Source organism: Dendropsophus ebraccatus, chromosome 4 (genome assembly GCF_027789765.1).
Source record: "Dendropsophus ebraccatus isolate aDenEbr1 chromosome 4, aDenEbr1.pat, whole genome shotgun sequence".
Lineage (NCBI taxonomy): Eukaryota > Metazoa > Chordata > Amphibia > Anura > Hylidae > Dendropsophus > Dendropsophus ebraccatus.
Genome location: NC_091457.1, coordinates 7,780,030 through 7,802,110, shown reverse-complemented (window position 1 = coordinate 7,802,110; position 22,081 = coordinate 7,780,030). Strand labels below are relative to the sequence as shown.

Sequence of the window (22,081 nt, the reverse complement as noted above, 5' to 3'; positions counted from 1 at the left end):
CGTGCAGCCAGGGCTGATCGCACGATCACTAGATCCCTACATGATTTTTTTTTGATCAGCTGACCCAGCTCCATTACACAGAAAAGATACAGTATATCGGTAAAAACACACAACGGGACTTCACTTTATTATAAGAAATGATTTATTAAACAGTCCTCATGTAAAATATATAAATATACATAGTGCATAGCATGTAACGCCAGAGAGCGCGTCAGCCCCCAGCACTGCCCACAGTCAATCGGATGGTTATAGAACAGATCTGCTATAATCCACTGATAACCCGATATATACAATCCGCTCAGTCTGGATTGTCAGATGCCGGATTAAAGGAATTTCCCTATTATGCTAGCGGAGCGCTGTATGTTCTATGGGCAACTACCCAGCCGTACCAGCCTCCATATGGACATACACCGTGCACTTGAAAGGACTGTCTGAAATCTGGTTACCCTGGATTTAAAAACACACGGCTATTTTTTTGCAAAAACAGCACCACCTCTGTCCTCAGGTTGTGTGTGGTAATACAACTTAGCTCCATTCACTTCAATGGAACTGAGCTACAATACTGCACCCAAACGGAGGACAGGAGAGACACTGTTTCTGGAGGAAAGCGGCCATGTTTTTCTAAGCCTGGACAATTCGTTTAGAACAAATGATCCGTTCTAGGATTAATATCAAGGCACTTTATAGAATATAATGGCCACCCTTATGAACCTTATTTTACAGGCTGACTCACCAGAGCTGCAGCCTCCTCTAAGAACAGTGCAGTAGTCACACTGAACCCCTCCACCCCTCACTCTCATAGTCACGCTGCAACTCCCAGCATGCCCTGACAACCACAGGCTCTCTAGCTGGTGCAATATATAACTCCCAGCATGCCCTGACAACCACAGGCTCCTTAACTGGTGCAATATACAACTCCCAGCATGCCCTGACAACCACAGGCTCCTTAACTGGTGCAATATATAACTCCCAGCATGCCCTGACAACCACAGGCTCCTTAACTGGTGCAATATATAACTCCCAGCAAGCCCTGACAACCACAGGCTCCTTAACTGGTGCAATATATAACTCCCAGAAAGCCCTGACAACCACAGGCTCCTTAACTGGTGCAATATATAACTCCCAGCAAGCCCTGACAACCACAGGCTCCTTAACTGGTGCAATATATAACTCCCAGCATGCCCTGACAACCACAGGCCCCCTAGCTGGTGCAATATATAACTCCCAGCATGCCCTGACAACCACAGGCCCCCTAGCTGGTGCAATATATAACTCCCAGCAAGCCCTGACAACCACAGGCTCCTTAACTGGTGCAATATACAACTCCCAGCATGCCCTGACAACCACAGGCTCCTTAACTGGTGCAATATATAACTCCCAGCAAGCCCTGACAACCACAGGCCCCCTAGCTGGTGCAATATATAACTCCCAGCATGCCCTGACAACCACAGGCTCTCTAGCTGGTGCAATATATAACTCCCAGCATGCCCTGACAACCACAGGCTCCTTAACTGGTGCAATATATAACTCCCAGCATGCCCTGACAACCACAGGCTCCTTAACTGGTGCAATATAGAAATCCCAGCATGCCCTGACAACCACAGGCTCCTTAACTGGTGTAATATATAACTCCCAGCATGCCCTGACAACCACAGGCTCTCTCGTTGGTGCAATATATAACTCCCAGCAAGCCCTGACAACCACAGGCTCCTTAACTGGTGTAATATACAACTCCCAGCATGCCCTGACAACCACAGGCTCCTTAACTGGTGCAATATATAACTCCCAGCATGCCCTGACAACCACAGGCTCCTTAACTGGTGCAATATACAACTCCCAGCATGCCCTGACAACCACAGGCTCTCTCGTTGGTGCAATATATAACTCCCAGCAAGCCCTGACAACCACAGGCTCTCTAGCTGGTGCAATATGTATAACTCCCAGCATTCTAGGTCTTACTTCAATCCCTTACTCTTTGCAAGATCTCTGCTTGCCGTCAATAAATGGGAAAGTTCTCCTTCCCAGAGGCTGAAACCTGACCTGCCCCAATACTTCTCATATCCAACATAAAGGAGTCCAACTTTTCCTTATACAGAACTTTCTATGACCTCAGCAGCCGCTTATCTCTACAGGACACAAGGGCAAGGGATGGGGGAGAATAAAGCACAGCCTGGCCAGTCCTTCTTTATTCTGAAGCTTATAGGCAAAGCATCAGCACCAGACCTTATTGAAACGGGACTAAAGAGGGTTATCCAGGATTAGGGGGGGGGAAGAGGCTACTTTCTTGGAAAACAGCACCACCCCCAGTTCCAGGTTGTGTGTGGTATTACAATTTCCCTCCATTCACTTTAATGGAACTGAGCTGCAATAGCACACCCGACCTGAGGACAGGAGAGGCGCTGTTTCTGCAAGGTGGCGGACATGTTTTTGTAAGAAGAGAACTGGAGAACCCCTTTAATGTTTCCCCCTCCTTCAGTTGTTGAAGAACAATCTGTGTCCTCTCTGCCGCCTTGATAGATGGGGGCGATGCCTGGAGATGAAGCGCTCTATATTACATGTACATTGGGGGTTTGATCTTCTATACAAATCTGTGACAGGTGAACGTGAAGAAGATACTAATATATATATACAGTATAATATATACATACAGTGGTGAGAACCCAGGAATGTTCCGGATGATCCGAACTGTAAACACATTTATGGGGAAAGTCCTGTCTGCACCTTGACCATAGATAGGTCCGGAGGTCCCTGCAGAGGGTGGGCTATAGAAAGGACCCCCAGGGGTTACTATCCTAGTGTCACCTGAGGATGGCGGTAACTAGTAGGCACGGCATGGCTTCTGGGGTCATGTGGGATTCCTCTAGACAGGCTGGGCGCTCCTCATCATGGAGGCCTGGAAGACGTTGTGGTATTGCTGCGTCCAGTCTACAGGATTGGTTTTGATCAACCCGAAGCACCGACATCGGAAGAAATCCGCCAGATTCTGGATACAGCCGCGGCTGGAATATAGGAAGGACAATGTAGGTCAATGGACTGGACCCCGGTCCTCACCTGACTTAGGGTGGTATTACACGGGCCGATGGGGGCTCGATAATACCTGTAAACGAGCGCCGTTTTGCTAGATCGTGGCTCGTTTACTATTACACGGCCCGATAATCGTTTAACAAGGGCTGCAAGGACATTGTTACCGATGTCCTTGCAGCCCTTGTTTGAACTATATACATTACCTATCCACGGTCCAGGGCTGTTGCTACGGTCCGCTTCTTCCCGGGTCCTGCGGACTCTAGCTTCAGAGCGGCCTGTCAGCTGACAGGCTACTCAGCCAATCACAGGCCGAGGCGGTCCTGGCACTCTGAAGCTAGAGCCCGCAGGACTCTGAGAAGAAGACTGCTGGAGCAGCCCTGGAGCGTGGATAGGTAATGTATATCGTCAGTCGCTGGCCGCGCAACGTTATTACACATAGCGGTGCGTGGTCGGGGCCCGACAAATATATATCGGGCTGATTCAGCCAATTATCGTTCTGTGTAATAGTACCCTAACACTCTCAGACTGTGCACTGAATTCTGGGTGATGCAGAACAGGACGGACCATGGACGGGCGTCAGGGACTATGCATGACACGACCCCCACCAATCATAATGCAATGCTACATCTCATCACTCAGGCCCTGCTCACATACACAGCACTTACTTGAATGGAGATCTCCGCAGAGGCACTTGGTGCTTGCTGAATCTGTTCTGCATCTGGAGACTGAACCGTTCGTGAGTCGTCAGACCTAGAAACGCGATCTGCCCGGACCGAGAAAGAAAAACAATATAATCCACCACATACAGGTGACAATCACTGTGTACTCCCATCCATAGGGGTCCTGTATGTCTAGTATATACCTCACTATATGATCAGTCTCCCCGATACCATGCAGCACTAAAGCAGCCCTGTAACCCTTTATTCTCAGGATCACTGGGATCCCAGATCCCTATCTACCTCCCTATCTACCTCCATCTACCCCCCTATCTACCTCCCATCTATCCTCCTACCTCCCATCTATCCTCCTACCTCTCTACTACCTCCTACCTCTCTACTACCTCCTACCTCTCTACTACCTCCTACCTCTCTACTACCTCCTACCTCTCTACTACCTCCTACCTCTCTACTACCTCCTACCTCTCTACTACCTCCTATCTCTCTACTACCTCCTACCGCTCTACTACCTCCTACCGCTCTACTACCTCCTACCGCTCTACTACCTCCTACCGCTCTACTACCGCTCTACTACCTCTCTACTACCTCCTACCTCTCTACTACCTCCTACCTCTCTACTACCTCCTACCTCTCTACTACCTCCTACCTCTCTACTACCTCCTACCTCTCTACTACCTCCTACCTCTCTACTTCCTCCTACCTCTCTACTACCTCCTACCTCCCATCTATCCTCCTACCTCCCATCTATCCTCCTACCTCCCATCTATCCTCCTACCTCCCATCTATCCTCCTACCTCTCTACTACCTCCTACCTCCCATCTACCTCCTACCTCCCATCTACCTCCTACCTCCCATCTACCTCCTACCTCCCATCTACCTCCTACCTCCCATCTACCTCCTACCTCTCTACCATGATGTGGCTAGGAGGAGGTCCGGGCGATCACGCATCCTGCCGAGTCATTCACAGACTAAGGGACTGATGGAAACTATGAGGACTATGCCATTATAATGGGTGTCACCTGGTACATCTGTAGTATCAGCATCAGCGTGCCCCAAACCGTGAGAGAACACGTAATGAGGAAGATGTAGAGGACCCACGGGGAACACGATATGATCTCCTCCAGGAAAGCACCAATGCCGTCCTTCTGTAAGCTGCTGGAGCACTGATTGACCCAAACTACAAGAGAGGAAGAAACGGATGAGATTACGTAACAATCCCGTCACGCGGGAATTCCCGGCCGCCATACTGGTTCTTACACAGAGCAGACGCATAGATCATCCAGTGACCCATGACGGTCAGCGCCACTAGGAAGAGCACAAAGTAATGATGGTTCCCGGCACCTGGAGAGAAGGGAGGACACACAAGGCTGATCATATAGAACGTACTGTATAAGGGCCATTCAGGACTATAGGAAAGCTGGGTGACAACCCCACCGGATCTCATCTCACCTATACAATGTCCGGTCCATATACAGTGCTGGTCATACTTAGCCACACAGGCATTACACGCATGACAGTGCATAGACCTCAGCGGCTTCTTCACCTGCAGGGAAATACAAGGGGTTAATGCACCACACACATATAAATACAGAATCTTTAGTATTAAAGGCGTACTATTTTTTTTTTCTTTCAATTCAACTGGTTTCAGAGAGTTATATAGATTTGTAATGTACTTCTATTTAAAATTCTCCAGTCTTCCAGTACTTATCAGCTGCTGTATGTCCTTCAGGGAGTGGTGTATTCTCTCCAGTCTGACACAGTGCTCTCTGCTGCCACCTCTGTCCATGTCAGGAACTGTCCAGAGCAGCAGCAAATCCCCATAGAAAACCTCTCTTGCTCTGGACAGTTCCTGACATGGACAGAGGTGGCAGCAGACAGCACTGTGTCAGACTGGAGAGAATACACCCCTTCCTACAGGACATACAGCAGCTGATAAGTACTGGAAGTCCGAAGATTTTCAAATAGAAGTAAATTACAAATGTACATAACTTACCAAAACCAGTTGATTTTGGGGGGGGGGGGGGGGAAATCACTGTAGTACCCCTTTAAATCCAGTGAACCAGGCACTGTGCAGAGATACTATACTATATTGTCCCTGGAATGAATGAATGGTGCGGACTACACTTGCACGATCACCACTCACCCTATAGACAGACGCTAGACGTTTCCAAGCTCAGCTCATAAATGTTTGATGGGCCCACGGACTATGAATAGAGTGGCGACCCGCACCACTGACTCTGGGGACAATTATGTCCTGGTTCTCAGGATCTGTGGGAGTCCCTATAGTTAGACCCCCACCACTTCCCCATCAATGGCAGTACTCCCTGCTCCTGTAAGTCCCAAGTGGTCGTGTAGTAGGGAAAGAAGAGGGGGGGTCCCTGCATTGCTTCCTGTAGACCCTCTGGCTCTACACTAGATGTCTGTGATAGACGCCATGTGTCGCATCCATCCCCCATAGGATACTCTGCTATCTGCTGATCTCAGCGTATCTAGTGGATTATTCCACGCTAGGGTCATAGGAAGGATCCCAGAAAAACCATGGCTGCCTGTACTCGCCCAATCTGATTGGCTATGACACACAGGAGAGACGCACCAGGCACGAAGTGCAGAACAGTCTGACATCCAGGCATCCGGCTTCAGCGAGAGTGATGATGGTCTGCAATACACATAACATCCATACATTAACACCAGGGGGAAGGTCACTTCTCCCTCTCAGTATACTTATAGATCTATAGATCTTTTAGTGCACTAGTGTTTCCACTAATGTAATGGCCCTCCAGCTGTTGCAGAACTACATTTCCCAGCATGCCCCGACAGCCGCACCCACAGCAGCAGAAGCCATGGTCCAGTGCTACTAATGGCGACTATATTACCCACCCCATAGGAACACATGAACGCACCTGCTTCCTCTCCTCTTCTGAGCACCTGATGTATCCCGGATCTGTTCTCCACGTCTTGTAGAAATAATATAAAAGCAGGAAGACGCTGGTCACAAACGGCACCTGGACAGTCGCTTGAGCCAGATGTGACGGAACCAAATTAAGGAACGTGAACGATGGCTAATAAAATATTTAATAGGGACCTGGACATGTGCTGGTGTGAGCCGGGGGACCGTGTGTATAATCCATGACAGCATAGTGTGTTACTAACAGTAATCTATGAGACTGTGGTCCCAGCTCTCTTCACGTCAGTGACCAGGTCCTCCTGTGTTGTGCTGGGCTAATTCCTGATCTTTTTCAGAATTATCCTTACCCCACGAGGTGAGTTCTTGCATGGAGCCCCAGACCAAGTAAGAGTGAGAGTTATCTTGTGTTTCTTTCATTCTATATAAGTGCACCAACAGTTGTTGCCAATCACCAAGCTGCTTGCCATTTGTCCTGTAGCCCATCCCAGCCTTATGCAGGTCTACAGTTTTGTCCCTGGCTCTCTGGTCTTGGCTATGGTGGAGATGTTGGAGTGTGATTGATTGTGTGGACAGGTGTTTTTTATGCCTATTGTCTATTGTCTATTGCCTATTTCCTATAGTCCATCAAAGCCTTGTGCAGGTCTACAATGTTGTTCCTGGCTCTTTGGTCTTGGCTATGGTGGAGATGTTTGAGTGTGATTTTGTGGACAGGTGATTATTATACAGGTATTGAGATAAAACAGGTGATTTTTTAGTATTTTTCTTATACATTTGGTCTCTCACAAGTGAAGTGTACCTATGATAAATATTACATTCCTCTCCATTCTTTGCAGGTGGGAAAATCTGCCAAATCTGCAGTGTATAAGATACTTATTTTCCCCACTGCAAGTATAACTTGGTGCTGCTATGGGCGATCTCTGGAAGGTAATGGAGGAGAACTAGACTTTCACATTACAGGACTACTACACTCAGCATGCAAAGCAGAATTCCATAGTATTTTTTAAAAAACATAAAAAGGATATCAGGTAGAAAGCAGATAAACCACGTCATGAACATCCAGAAGATGGCACTGATGAAGAGGATGGCGGGCATGTGCTTCTGACTGGACGGACCAACAAATCGCCTGGAAAAGACAACATATAAGAACAGATGAATACAAACAAAACTTCTCTGAAAAGACTACCAACCTATCCCGATATCCAATGTATTATGCACATGGGCCATGTCCTCTAGGAAGACCCCAGTCTCTGATGGTTGGTCGTCCATTATGTGTCATGTAGAGCCCATGTTGTCTTCTTCCTAGGGCACAGGTGTCAAACTCAGGCCCTCCAACTGTTACAAAACTACAATTCCCATCATGCTAAAGCTTTGACTGTCCAGGCATGATGGGAATTGTAGTTTAGCAACAGCTGGAGGGCCGGAGTTTAACGCCCCTATCTAGGACCTACTAGTTCTCATCAGGACTGCTGTTCTATCACTTGGTTCTCCTCCATCTTCCTCAGCTCTCATCCGTCTATCTAATGCTATAGCTGAGACTTCCCTGTTCCGCCGTGTAACGTACCTAGTGAAGAGCTGGGACCCAGCAGTGACCAGAGCGAGTAGTGTCCCCTTTAAGAGCCAGGAGTCCGTATTTATATTCAGGATGTATCCGACGCCCCCCAGGAGAGACAGGCAGACTATCGTGACCAATGAGACCTGGAGGAAAGTAAAAGGTCACACACAGTATAAGCAATCATGTACAAATAACGGGGACAGCGAGTACATAGAATTTACCCCAAAAGGGAATTATACCTGTTTGATCCATAATGCATCATGGGATAGAACAGGGATGGGGAAACTTTGGCCATCCAGCTGTTGCAAAACCACAATTCCCATCATGCCTAGATAGCCAAAGCTTTAGCTTTGGCTGTCCAGGCATGATGGGAATTGTGGTTTTGCAACAGCCAGAAGGCGAAGGAACTGGGAGCTGCTCCCAGCCCCCATTACATCCAGTCCATGCTCCATCCCTATACTAACCTATGGGGCTCTATATATATCCATAGCATCCCTTGAATGAGGTCAGATCTATGGGAGGACTCGTGCAGATTGCAGACTGCCCCCTCACCTCGTACTTCTGGAGGACCTTTAAGGCTCTAGAATTCCTGGCCGATCTAGAATTGGCTTCACTCGTCATGATATGGATTAGGATGCGATTTCTGGACTGCCGGGCGAGGTCGAGAGGAGTTTCCCCCTATAAAACACAAAAGAGTCGGTTGTGGATGGGAAGCGAGTCCGATGGGAGTGAGAATCTCACACAAAGTGGTCGCTGCTTCTGACCTTAGCGTTCTGTACATCCATGCTGCACCCGGCCTCCAGCAGCAGATCCACAGCATTGATATTGCCGGAGGAGACGGCCCAGTGCAGCGCCGTGTTCCTGTGGATCTTGTCAGCCAGATTCAAGGACGGGTTGAGCTTTAGGAGGAAGCTTGTGGGTTCCATTCTGTAGGAAAGCAGAGATCTTATCACAATGACTGATTGGGATGACATGCATGACTATAGAGATAAGAGATGTAAGGGCGAAACCTGGGAAACCACAAGATAGGACTGCAGAATGTATACAATTTAGGAAGCACAGATGCATTTTTTTTTCTTTCAAGTCTACTGGTTCCAGAAAGTTCTACAGATTTGTAATTTACTTCTATTAAGTACTTATCATCTGCTGTACGTCCTGCAGGAAGTGCACAACATACAGCAGCTGATAAGTACTGGAAGACTTGAGAATTTGCAAAAGAAGTACAAATCTCTGGCACCTGTTGATTTGAATGGAAAAAACTTTTTTTTTTTTAATTTTTGGCGAACAACCCCCTTGAAGGGTGTGTTCACACTTACAGGATCTGCAGCAGATTTAAGACAAATCTGCAGCTTTGGATCTGTGCCATCAAATCTGCTGCAGATCCTGTACGTGTGAACACAGACTAAGGTGGAAAATAAAGTAACTTTGCAAAAAAAAAAAATATATATATATATAATAATAATAATCTACCGTTTTGTGTCAGCAGCCCCTATGCAAATCAATGTGGCTCACGGTAACAGACAACAAATAAGCCACAAGTAGTTGCCTCCTGCAGTCCTGTTGCCTTTTAGCTGTTTCTGACTCCTTGCTAACCTACTGACTGTACACAGAAGGAGAGTACAAGCAGAAGGGACTATGGCTACATGATCTGACTACACTGGGTTTGTTTGTAGTCTGTTACCATGGAGACATATAGGTCTGCATTGGAACTGTGTGCATTTATCTTTTGGGATGCATTAAGGCAATAACAAAAGAAAGGATACAAAAAGGCGGCCATGGCTATAACAGATATCTATCATATATATATATATATATATATATATATATATATATATATATATATATATATATATATATATATATATATATACACACACACACACACACAAACACACACAGACTGACACATTCTCCATTCTTTCTATGTGGACGATCATTACCCGATAATTTTCTGTGCAGACAGCATGAGCGGAGTCATTCCATTCATATCTGGTCCATCGATGTTCTGTACAGAAGAGAATAAAGACAGAGGACCATCAGTCACTAATATCACTGTACTGCCTTAGTCGCCTATAAAGCAACTTTACAAATCCTTAAAGGGGTACTCCGGCAAAAATCCTTTCCTTTCAAATCAATCGGTTTAAGAAAGTTCTATAGACCTGTAATTTACTTCTATTTGAAAATCTGCAGTCTTCCAGTACTTATCAGCTGCTGTATATGCTGCAGGAAGTAGGGTATTCTATCTAGTCTGACAAATCGCTCTCTGCTGCCACCTCTGTCCATGTCAGGAACTGTCCAGAGCAGCAGCAAATCCCCATAGAAAACCTCTCCTGCTCTGGACAGTTCCTGACATGGACAGAGGTGGCAGCAGAGAGCGCTGTGTCAGCCTGAAGAGAATACACCACTTCCTGTAGGACACACAGCAGCTGATAAGTACTGGAAGTCTGGAGATTTTTTTTTTTAAATAGAAGTAAATTACAAATCTCTGGCACCAGTTGATTTTAAAGAAAAAATATTTGGTGAAATACCCCTTTAAGACAATAGCAATGGTGGACACAAAGATGAAGGTAAATCAGATGGGATCGCACGGCCTATGTACCTGTCCTTTTGCGACCAGATAGGCGATGATGGGCATGTGCTGGTACAGGACGGCCAGGTGTACGCTGTTATATCCTTCCCCATCGATCAGAGTGGGGTCAGCGCCGCACCTCATCAGCAGTATAATAGTCTGGAGATGTCCTTGTCTGTAAAGAGAAACGTATTAGAGCCTAGAACCACAACAATCAGCTGTAATCTAAACCGCTGCAGTGCCCCCACAGGGCAAATGAAGTATTACATGGCTCCCACTAAAACCTGTATATGAATGGAGCCATTAGATGTAACAATCGCCCTATGAAGATTTATAAACAGCAGCTGCCTGCAGACAGAACATCGCGACCTCGCCAGTGCCTAACAATGATACCGTGTTATAGAACAATGCCTTGCAAAATTCTGTCAAATAATTGGGTCAGGGTTGGGGTCTGGGAGCTGAGACCCCCAGTGATCAGGAGAACATGCTGGGTGAAGCGCATGCCTAAGCGCTTCCCTGCCAGTCTCTCTCCTATAGAAAGTTTCCTAGCTGTAGGGATAGAAGCACTTAACAGATCACTTCTCCCCATTCATCCTAGTGATCGGTGGAGGTCTCAGCACCTGGAGCCCAACTGATCCAAACTTTTGGTGCGCCCAAACTTTTATTTAAAGGGTGAATTCTTTTAAATCAACAGGCGCCGGAAAGGGGCAGAGATTTGTAATTTACTTCTATAAAAAATTATTGCAGTACTTATCAGCTGCTGTATGTCCTGCTCTCTGCTGCCACCTCTGTTTATGTCAGGAACTGTCCAGAGCAGGAGAGGTTTTCTATGGGGATTTGCTGCAGCTATGGACAGTTCCTGACATGGACAGAGGTGGCAGCAGAGAGCACTGTGTCAGACTGGAGAGAGTACACCACTTCCTGCAGGACATACAGCAGCTGATAAGGACTGGAAAGAATACACCACTTCCTGCAGGACTTACTGCAACTGATAAGTACTGGAGATTTTTAAATAGAAGTAAATTACAAATCTACTTTCTGAAATCTGTTTTTTTTTTTTTTAAATTATTTTCGCCAGAGTACCCCTTTAATCAGGATGGATTCTTTGGCTTCAAAATGTATAAAAATAAAAAATATAAAACTGAAACAAAGTATAAAACAAACTTTTTTTTTGATACTATGAATAAGTTTTATTTCTAGTAAGAAGCCAGGGCCATGGAGTGCGGAGGCGGCCGTTCTAATTACACATGATGTGGATTCTGGAGAGACGGAGGTGATCGGACAGCGGAGCCCCCGCACATCTGACTATCCAGGAAGCACAAGGTGGACGGGCCCCTGTAATGTGACTGAATGAGGCAGCGGCGGGGTAATCTCATAATGAGGGATACACGGGTGGGGTCACCACTTACTACACAGGATATGAGCTTAGTGAGCTGATGCCAGGGGGCACAGGCACTCACCCAGAATAACCTGTTACTCCCACAGTTCCTGTCTGTAATAAACAGGAAAAACCTGACCTGCAAACCTGATCTCCACAGGGGGCGCTGTCCCCTCCATCATAGAATACACTCACTATGGGCTCCTGCTGACTGACCACAGGGGGCGCTGTCCCCTCCATCATAGAATACACTGTTATTATGGGCTCCTGCTGGGTGACCACAGGGGGCGCTGTCCCCTCCATCATAGAATACACTGTTATTATGGGCTCCTGCTGGGTGACCACAGGGGGCGCTGTCCCCTCCCTCATAGAATACACTCACTATGGGCTTCTGATGACTGATCACAGGGGGCGCTGTCCCCTCCATCATAGAATACACTGTTATTATGGGCTCCTGCTGACTGACCACAAGGGGCGCTGTCCCCTCCATCATAGAATACACTGTTATTATGGGCTCCTGCTGACTGACCACAAGGGGCGCTGTCCCCTCCATCATAGAATACACTCACTATGGGCTCCTGCTGACTGATCTCCACAGGGGGCGCTGTCCCCTCCATCATAGAATACACTGTTATTATGGGCTCCTGCTGGGTGACCACAAGGGGCGCTGTCCCCTCCATCATAGAATACACTGTTATTATGGGCTCCTGCTAACTGACCACAGGGGGCGCTGTCCCCTCCATCATAGAATACACTGTTATTATGGGCTCCTGCTGACTGACCACAGGGGGCGCTGTCCCCTCCATCATAGAATACACTGTTATTATGGGCTCCTGCTGACTGACCACAGGGGGCGCTGTCCCCTCCATCATAGAATACACTGTTATTATGGGCTCCTGCTGACTGACCACAGGGGGCGCTGTCCCCTCCATCATAGAATACACATCTATAGGAAATAAATACGGTGTCCGATACCTGACGGCCCAGTGGAGCGGAGTGGAGTTTAATGTTCCCCCCAGCTGGTCCACGATGGCCCCTTTGGAGATGAAGTATCTGGGTATAGAAGAAACATATGGTCTGTTAGCTATGGTTGTATTGTTGTATATCAGGGATGAGGGACCCTCGGCCCTCCAGCTGTTGCAGAACTACAATTCCCATCATGCCAGGACAGACAAAGCTTTGCTTTGGCCATCCAGGCATGATGGGAGTTGTAGTTCTGCGATGGCTGGAGGGCCGAGGATCCCTCATCCCTGCTGTATATACACAGGGGGTCTACGTACTTTACAAGCTCCAGTCTATTATTTATGGCCGCCCAGTGCAGCAGCGTCACGTTCTCGCTATCCGGTTGCCGGACGTCATAGCCGGCCTCTACCAGCTCTCTGCATCGGTCAAGCAAACCGTGTCTGAAAGAGAAGAAAATTAGTTTAAAAGGGTATTCTGGAGAATTTTTTTTCTTTCAAATGAACTGATGCCGGAAAGTTCTATAGATTTGTAATTAACTTCTATTACAAAATCTCCAGTCTTCCAGTACTTATCAGCTGCTGTATGTGCTGCAGGAAGTGGTGTATTCTTTCCAGTCTGACACAGTGCTCTCTGCTGCCACCTCTGTCCATGTCAGGAACTGTCCAGAGCAGCAGCAAATCCCCATAGAAAACCTCTCCTGCTCTGGACAGTTCCTGACATGGACAGAGGTGGCAGCAGAGAGCACTGTGTCAGACTGGAGAGAATACACCACTTCCTGCAGGACATATAGCAGCTGATAAGTACTGGTAGACTGGAAATTTTTAAATAGAAGTAAATGACAAATCTTTAGAACTTTCTTACACCAGTTGATATGAAAAAAAAAAAAATAAATATATATATATATATATATATATGTTACCCCTTAAAAGTTGAGTACATAAAATGAGTACAACCAGATCATGGTCCCCCCTCCCAACACCAATTTCCCGTCTCATACTGACTGAATGACCATGTGCATATAGACGGCTATATCCCCTAATCCTGTACACTGCACTGCGGCACACATATATACCCATACACTAATCAAAGTATATAGAGGACATTCAATCTCCTGGTGTATTGTGGGATTGAAGGGACACAAAGGCCGTGTGAATCATTCGACTTATGTAAACAGAGACGGATAGAAGAGGCGATTTACACAATGGTTATAGCGGAGTCTAATAACCCGAACAAGGCGAACGCAAACAGAGCGAGGGTGGGGGAGGGGAGGCTGGAGACGAGCAATGGGAGAGCACGGAATAACAATCCCACCGACACACCAGGGCCAGAGCGACCTCCGGAGTCTGTCATATACTTCACATGCTACAGGCTGCGCTATTTCCCCCTGTAAGTGCCAGCCTGGCTGCCCGCCATGTGTACTTATCACCTCAGCCACACATTAGGTTAAAGGGGTACTCTAGCAAAAATACATTTTTTTCAAATCAACTGGTGTCAGAGATTTGTAATTTACTTACTACTAACAAATCTCCAGTCTTCCAGTACTTATCAGCTGCTGTATGTCCTGCAGGAAGTGGTGTAGTCTCTCCAGTCTGACACAGTGCTCTCTGCTGCCACCTCTGTCCATAGCTGCAGCAAATCCCCATAGAAAACCTCTCCTGCTCTGCACAGTTCCTGACATGGACAGAGGTGGCAGCAGACAGCACTGTGTCAGACTGGAGAGAATACACCACTTCCTGCAGGACATACAGCAGCTAATAAGTACTGGACGACTGGAGAATATTACATAGACGTAAATTACAAGATATATAGCTTTCTAACACCAGTTGATCTGAATTTTTTCTACAGTACCCCTTTAAATGAGAAGCTTATGAAAGTGTATTGTCATCCATGGGCCGCCTGCAATCACAAGCCATGAGGCCAATGACAGTGTATGGAGCCCGAGCTCTAGACTGTGATCATGTGCAATGACCCATAGACTGTAATGGGTCACCACACAGCCGAGCCTGATGGAACCGGCACCCCTAATAACACTGTGATAGCATAGAGACGGGGGTCCCCCACATACTCACTGTGTGGCTTTTACAATATCCCAGGAGCTGTAATCCTCCACCGCTTGCTGGGCAGCCACTTCTGGGTCCTCGCCTGGTCCGCCATGTTGCCCACCATGGTGGTGGTGACTGTGCTGGTGACAGTGGGAATGGGGCGATTTACACTACAGAAAAACAGAGAAAAAGCTATTAGGGTGTGTTCACACCTACAGGATCTGCAGCAGATTTGATGCTGTGTTCAGTTATTTAAATGAAATCTGCTGCAGATCTTGTAGGTGTGAACGCACCATTATAGTATATTTATCCAACAATATAAGTCTGATCAATGGGGGGGTGCACAGACATACACATATAATACCGCCATATACACCTACATGGAGTACCTTACATATACTATGAAGAGATATATACTATATGATAGACACACATCTCCTTACAGGGGACATATACTGTATGGTGTATATATATCTCCTTACAGGGGGTCATATACTGTATGGTGTATATACATCACCTTACAGGGGACATATACTGTATGGTGTATATATATCTCCTTACAGGGGGTCATATACTGTATGGTGTATATACATCACCTTACAGGGGGTCATATACTGTATTGTGTATATACTACTCCTTACAGGGGACATATACATCTCCTTACCGGGGGTCATATACTGTATGGTGTATATACATCTCCTTACAGGGGCATATACTGTATGGTGTATATACATCTCCTTACAGGGGCATATACTGTATGGTGTATATACATCTCCTTACAGGGGCATATACTGTATGGTGTATATACATCTCCTTACCGGGGGTCATATACTGTATGGTGTATATACATCTCCTTACAGGGGGACATATACTGTATGGTGTATATACATCTCCTTACCGGGGGTCATATACTGTATGGTGTATATACATCTCCTTACAGGGGGACATATACTGTATGGTGTGTATACATCTCCTTACAGGGGACATATACATCTCCTTACAGGGGGATCATATACTGTATGGTGTATATACATCTCCTTACCGGGGGTCATATACTGTATGGTGTATATACATCTCCTTACAGGGGACATATACATCTCCTTACAGGGGGATCATATACTGTATGGTGTATATACATCTCCTTACAGGGGATCATGTACTGTATGGGGTATATACACCTCCTTACAGGGGACATATACTGTATGGTGTATATACATCTCCTTACAGGGGGTCATGTACTGTATGGTGTATATACATCTCCTTACAGGGGATCATGTACTGTATGGTGTATATACATCTCCTTACAGGGGATCATGTACTGTATAGTGTATATACATCTCCTTACAGGGGACATATACTGTATGGTGTATATATACACATCTCCTTACAGGGGGATCATGTACTGTATGGTGTATATACATCTCCTTACAGGGGACATATACTGTATGGTGTATATATACATCTCCTTACAGGGGGATCATGTACTGTATGGTGTATATACATCTCCTTACAGGGGGTCATGTACTGTATGGTGTATATACATCTCCTTACAGGGGATCATATACTGTATGGTGTATATACATCTCCTTACAGGGAGTCATATACTGTATGGTGTATATACACCTCCTTACAGGGGACATATACATCTCCTTACAGGGGGTCATATACTGTATGGTGTATATACATTTCCTTACAGGGGACATATACTGTATGGTGTATATACATCTCCTTACAGGGGGTAATATACTGTATGGTGTATATACATCTCCTTACAGGGGACATATACTGTATGGTGTATATACATCTCCTTACAGGGGTCATATACTGTATGGTGTATATACATCTCCTTACAGGGGACATATACTGTATGGTGTATATACATCTCCTTACAGGGGACATATACTGTATGGTGTATATACATCTCCTTACAGAGGTCATATACTGTATGGTGTATATACATCTCCTTACAGGGGTCATGTACTGTATGGTGTATATACATCTCCTTACCGGGGGACATATACTGTATGGTGTATATACATCTCCTTACCGGGGGTCATATACTGTATGGTGTATATACATCTCCTTACAGGGGGATCATATACTGTATGGTGTATATACATCTCCTTACAGGGGGTCATATACTGTATGGTGTATATACATCTCCTTACAGGGGACATATACTGTATTGTGTATATACATCTCCTTACAGGGGTCATGTACTGTATGGTGTATATACATCTCCTTACAGGGGACATATACTGTATGGTGTATATACATCTCCTTACAGAGGTCATATACTGTATGGTGTATATACATCTCCTTACAGGGGTCATGTACTGTATGGTGTATATACATCTCCTTACAGGGGACATATACTGTATGGTGTATATACATCTCCTTACCGGGGGTCATATACTGTATGGTGTATATACATCTCCTTACAGGGGGATCATATACTGTATGGTGTATATACATCTCCTTACATAGGTCATATACTGTATGGTGTATATACATCTCCTTACAGGGGACATATACTGTATGGTGTATATACATCTCCTTACAGGGGACATATACTGTATGGTGTATATACATCTCCTTACCGGGGGTCATATACTGTATGGTGTATATACATCTCCTTACAGGGGGATCATATACTGTATGGTGTATATACATCTCCTTACATAGGTCATATACTGTATGGTGTATATACATCTCCTTACAGGGGACATATACTGTATGGTGTATATACATCTCCTTACAGAGGTCATATACTGTATGGTGTATATACATCTCCTTACAGGGGTCATGTACTGTATGGTGTATATACATCTCCTTACAGGGGACATATACTGTATGGTGTATATACATCTCCTTACCGGGGGTCATATACTGTATGGTGTATATACATCTCCTTACAGGGGTCATATACTGTATGGTGTATATACATCTCCTTACAGGGGGGTCGTATATTACATGTGTGATACTTTCTTAAAGGGGAGCTCCTACACTGAATGGTAAATACCACCCATCCTATTAGGGGGGTGACGCAACATGCATGTAAGGTAAATACAGGTCAGTTACCATGGAGACCATAGAAGACGGGGTATATATAAGGCCACTTACCGGGGAGCTCATGATGACTCGGGGCTCCTGCACCGGACCGCTCCCCACTGGAGCACTTACTTCCTGGTTACTAAACACTCCCCCTCTGTGATTGGTGGGACGGAGCACGAGACCCGCCTATCCATCAAACCCCTCTGTGATTGGCGGGGCGCAGCAAGAGACGCGCCTATCCGTACAGGTTGTCAATCAAACCCCGTCAACCAATGAGAAGGAGCGCGGCGGCAAGGCGCGTCTGTCATGGAGAGCGGTTATAGAAGGGACGTGAGGGCGGGAAAACATCCAGTCACGTGGTGTTCTGTTCTTCTCGTGTGTCGAGAGCGACAGCTAGCGCGCGGAGTGTGAGGCGACGTGTGAGGAATCTCCACACACACAATGTGATTGGGGGAAAAAAGTTTATATTTCTTGTCACCACAGAAATTCCTTGTCAGAAAACAGATTCACACAATAAGGATTTGGGCGCCGATTCTGCACCCAAATCCTACAGTATTTGCAGACTTGAGGAACGAAGAGTCCGGCGTACTTTGCGACACACACACTTTAAGGCTATGTTCAGACACAGTAAAATAGGGATGAAACATGGACGTATTTGGAATCTAAGTCTATGTTCTTTTATCTGGACGTATATTTGGATGGCCGTCGCTTTGGCGCCAAAACGTAGCCATAATTTGCATAAAATGGCTGCTTTTTGACGCCTAAATGACAGCCGTGGAAACATACAATTAGATTCCAGCTACGGCTGTGTGGCGCAAACCAGACGGCTGTTTTTCCATAGACTTTAATGTATCTAATTCAGGTATGGGCATATGAGACATGTAAAACAGTCGTCGAAATTCATAACCCAAGAAGACTCCATTAAGCCAATATATAGGTAGAAGAAAAATAAACAGTGTGAAAGGGAGGCGGAAAGAAGAGGAAGAGAAGGGGAGATTTCACCGGTATTTATGAAGACATCAAAGATTTGTATTCGTCCGTATCCATATATTGCAGCCAGTGGAACCAAGTGCAGTAAGATCGGTCATTCCGGTCATAGAGTTGTGCAGTTAAAGGGGTTATCCAGTGCTACAAAAACATGCCCACTTTTGCCCCACTCTTGTCTCCAGTTTGGGTGAGGTTTGAAACTCAGTTCCATTGAAGTAAATGGAGCTTAAGTGCAAACCACACCTGAACTGGAGACAAGAGTGGGTCAGAAGTGGCCATGTTTTTGTAGCGCTGGATAACCATGCGGTCTATATTGTCAACCTTGTATAGCCAAAGATTTTGAGGGGTTATCCAACGCTACAAAAACATGGCCACTTTTTCCCCTCTCTTGTCTCCAGATTGGGTAGGGTTTGGAACTCAGTTCCATTGAAGTAAATGGAGCTTAAAAGCAAACCGCACCTGAACTGGAGACAAGAGAGGGGGAAAAGTAGCCATGTATTTGTAGCGATGGATAACCCCTTTAATGAGAACGTCTTCACAGTGCAGGATTACACCCTGTTGCTGCATTAAAGGAGAAGTCCAGCGAAAAGTTTTATTAAAGTATTGTGTTGTCCCCCAAAAGTTATACAAGTATATAAGTATACACTTATTACAGAAAATGCTTATAAAGTGCTTTTTTCCCTGCACTTACTACTGCATCAAGGCTTCACTTCCTGGATAACATGGTGATGTCACTTCCTGGATAACATGGTGATGTCACTTCCTGGATAACATGGTGATGTCACTTCCTGGATAACATGGTGATGTCACTTCCTGGATAAACATGGTGATGTCACTTCCTGGATAAACATGGTGATGTAACTTCCTGAATCACATGGTGATGTTACTTCCTGGATAAAATGGTGATGTCACGACCCAACTGATGGCAGGGGCACACTGAGGGACACAGGGCACTGGAGGGACACTGAGCATCCCTCTGCCATCATCCTCTCCAGCAGCCACAGCCCGCACAGCTCTGGGAGTCGAGACGTGACATCACCATGTTATCCAGGAAGTGACATCACCATGTTATCCAGGAAGTGACATCACCATGTTATCCAGGAAGTGACATCACCATGTTATCCAGGAAGTGACATCACCATGTTATACATCAAGTGAAGCCTTGATGCAGTAGTAAGTGCAGGGAAAAAAGCACTTTATGTGCATTTCCCGTAATAAGTGTATATTGGGGATCTGTATAACTTTTGGGGGGCAATACAATACTTTAGTAAAAAATTTTGCCAGACTTCTCCTTTAACTAAATGGCAAACTACAAAGAGTAGTCAGATACATTGAGAAAGAGTAGGAATATAGGGCATCTAAGTTTACCCTAGTAACTAGGTCCTCCCAGTTGTATGTTGATCTCTCTTTCTTCTGCTAAAATAGAGCAAGATGATGATGTCATCACATGTACCAGAGAACGAAGTCCTGGGTAGTTTCTAGGGGTATCTACACCAACACAGGCTCTGACAAAGAAAGTTATATGGCCTAATGGACATATGGGGGATATGGAAGTCATGCGCCAGCTCTCGGACTATGACACATATGAGAAGTTACAGGGTAATCCCCTGCTGGGAATACAGAGAAAAATTGAAAATGTGATACAATGTTATGTCGATAGTGTGATTGATACCAAAATGGCAAATTATTTACGAGTAGAACATCCCATAACTTCAGTTTTTTATGTCCTGCCGAAGGTACATAAGACCTTGACCAACCCTCCAGATAGACCGTTAGTGGCCTCTATGGACTCTGTCCTGACCCCACTATCCAAAACTGGATAGGGTATTGACACCCTTGGTGAAACTTACAAAATCATATTTAGTTGAGGGATTAGCAGTGAGGGATTTGACGGACATTAAAGAGGACGATTGGTTGGTGACGATTGACGTGATAAGTCTATATACCTCTATTGAACACCTGAAGGGACGCAGGTCAACTGAATGGTTATTGGATCAGAGCACATATTCTGCTGACCAGAAATCTTTTTTTCTTGGACCTTTTGGAATTAGTTCTCTATGAGAACTATTTCATGTACAAAAATGACTATTATTTGCAGAAGAGGGAATCGGCGATGGGCTCGAATGTGGCCCCCCCATATGCAAATGCCTATATGGCATATTTTGAAGAGCATTTCGTGTATAACCATCCTTTATTTCAGTCATACGCCAAAATTTGGCGAAGATTTATTGATGATATATTTTGCATATGGATTTGGAGATTTATCAATGATATATTATGCAAATTCGATTTGGAGTGAGCTGCAGTTCACTGTCACAATGGATCTTCATAGCGTACGTTTTTTGGATGTACAGCTCACCAAAGGCGATGACGGCAGTATGGATACTGACCTGTTTAGGAAAGCCACGGATAACAGTATCCTACATTTCAATAGCTCCCATCCTTCATCTACAAAGAGAGCTATCCCTAAGTCTCAGTTTCAGCGGATTAGGAGAATAGTAAGTAATCCGGTTACTTGTGAAAATAGAATTGCTGAAATGAAACAGAGATTCAGGGATAGGGGCTATCCTGAGAAAGTGCTAGAGGAAGCCAGTGATACATCAGACCTGAGTACGGCTTGTAGACAAGAGACCACTCAGAATAGAATACCCTTTGTTAGAGAATTTCACCCCTTGAGCTATAGGGTTGATCAAAAAGTTAGGATATGCCAGTGTCTCCTAACACAGGCATACCCTAATGTGGAAGAATTCAGAAGTCCCCCTCTGATATGCAATAAGAGAGCCCCGAACCTAAGGAATACCTTAGAGCAGAGAGTCGGGCACCTAATATGAGTGACAGACAGAGTACATTGGCTCCGGGAACGCACGGCACATATCCATGTCTGCATTGTGCTCAGTGTAGTAATGTTGTTAAAGGAAAATTTTTCTACC

General features: G+C 45.6%; 2 protein-coding genes across 2 annotated transcripts; both read right to left on the bottom strand.

The window, feature by feature from the left end:
* Window positions 1–124: 124 nt before the first annotated feature.
* Window positions 125–1,947, bottom strand: LOC138787845 (uncharacterized). Its single transcript, XM_069965090.1, has 2 exons — window positions 1,707–1,947; window positions 125–1,655 (listed from the first exon to the last, which is right to left on the bottom strand). The coding sequence occupies exons 1-2, from the start codon at window positions 1,945–1,947 to the stop codon at window positions 769–771; spliced, it is 1,128 nt and encodes a 375-aa protein (XP_069821191.1). The 3' UTR covers window positions 125–768.
* On the bottom strand, window positions 125–18,341 carry ZDHHC13 (zinc finger DHHC-type palmitoyltransferase 13). The gene is made up of 17 exons (XM_069965089.1): window positions 18,234–18,341; window positions 15,138–15,280; window positions 13,386–13,508; window positions 13,081–13,158; window positions 10,758–10,902; window positions 10,099–10,163; window positions 8,923–9,085; window positions 8,711–8,836; window positions 8,168–8,301; window positions 7,629–7,729; window positions 6,602–6,726; window positions 6,295–6,357; window positions 5,151–5,244; window positions 4,959–5,042; window positions 4,721–4,878; window positions 3,690–3,787; window positions 125–2,999 (listed from the first exon to the last, which is right to left on the bottom strand). The coding sequence occupies exons 1-17, from the start codon at window positions 18,243–18,245 to the stop codon at window positions 2,861–2,863; spliced, it is 1,851 nt and encodes a 616-aa protein (XP_069821190.1). The 5' UTR covers window positions 18,246–18,341; the 3' UTR covers window positions 125–2,860.
* Between the last annotated feature and the right edge of the window lie 3,740 nt (window positions 18,342–22,081).

Bases quoted from the DNA above. Each gene is read 5' to 3' on its own strand.
- LOC138787845 (XM_069965090.1), bottom strand. From the start codon at position 1,947: ATGCTGGGAGTTATACATATTGCACCAGCTAGAGAGCCTGTGGTTGTC. The intron at 1,656-1,706 runs CTGTGGTTGTCA...CAACGAGAGAGC, and splicing joins TATTACACCAGTTAAGGAGC to CTGTGGTTGTCAGGGCATGC.
- ZDHHC13 (XM_069965089.1), bottom strand. The intron at 13,509-15,137 runs GTGAGTATGTGG...CTTCTCTTTCAG, and splicing joins GATATTGTAAAAGCCACACA to ACACGGTTTGCTTGACCGAT. The intron at 7,730-8,167 runs GTACGTTACACG...TGTCTTTTCCAG, and splicing joins GGGTCCCAGCTCTTCACTAG to GCGATTTGTTGGTCCGTCCA.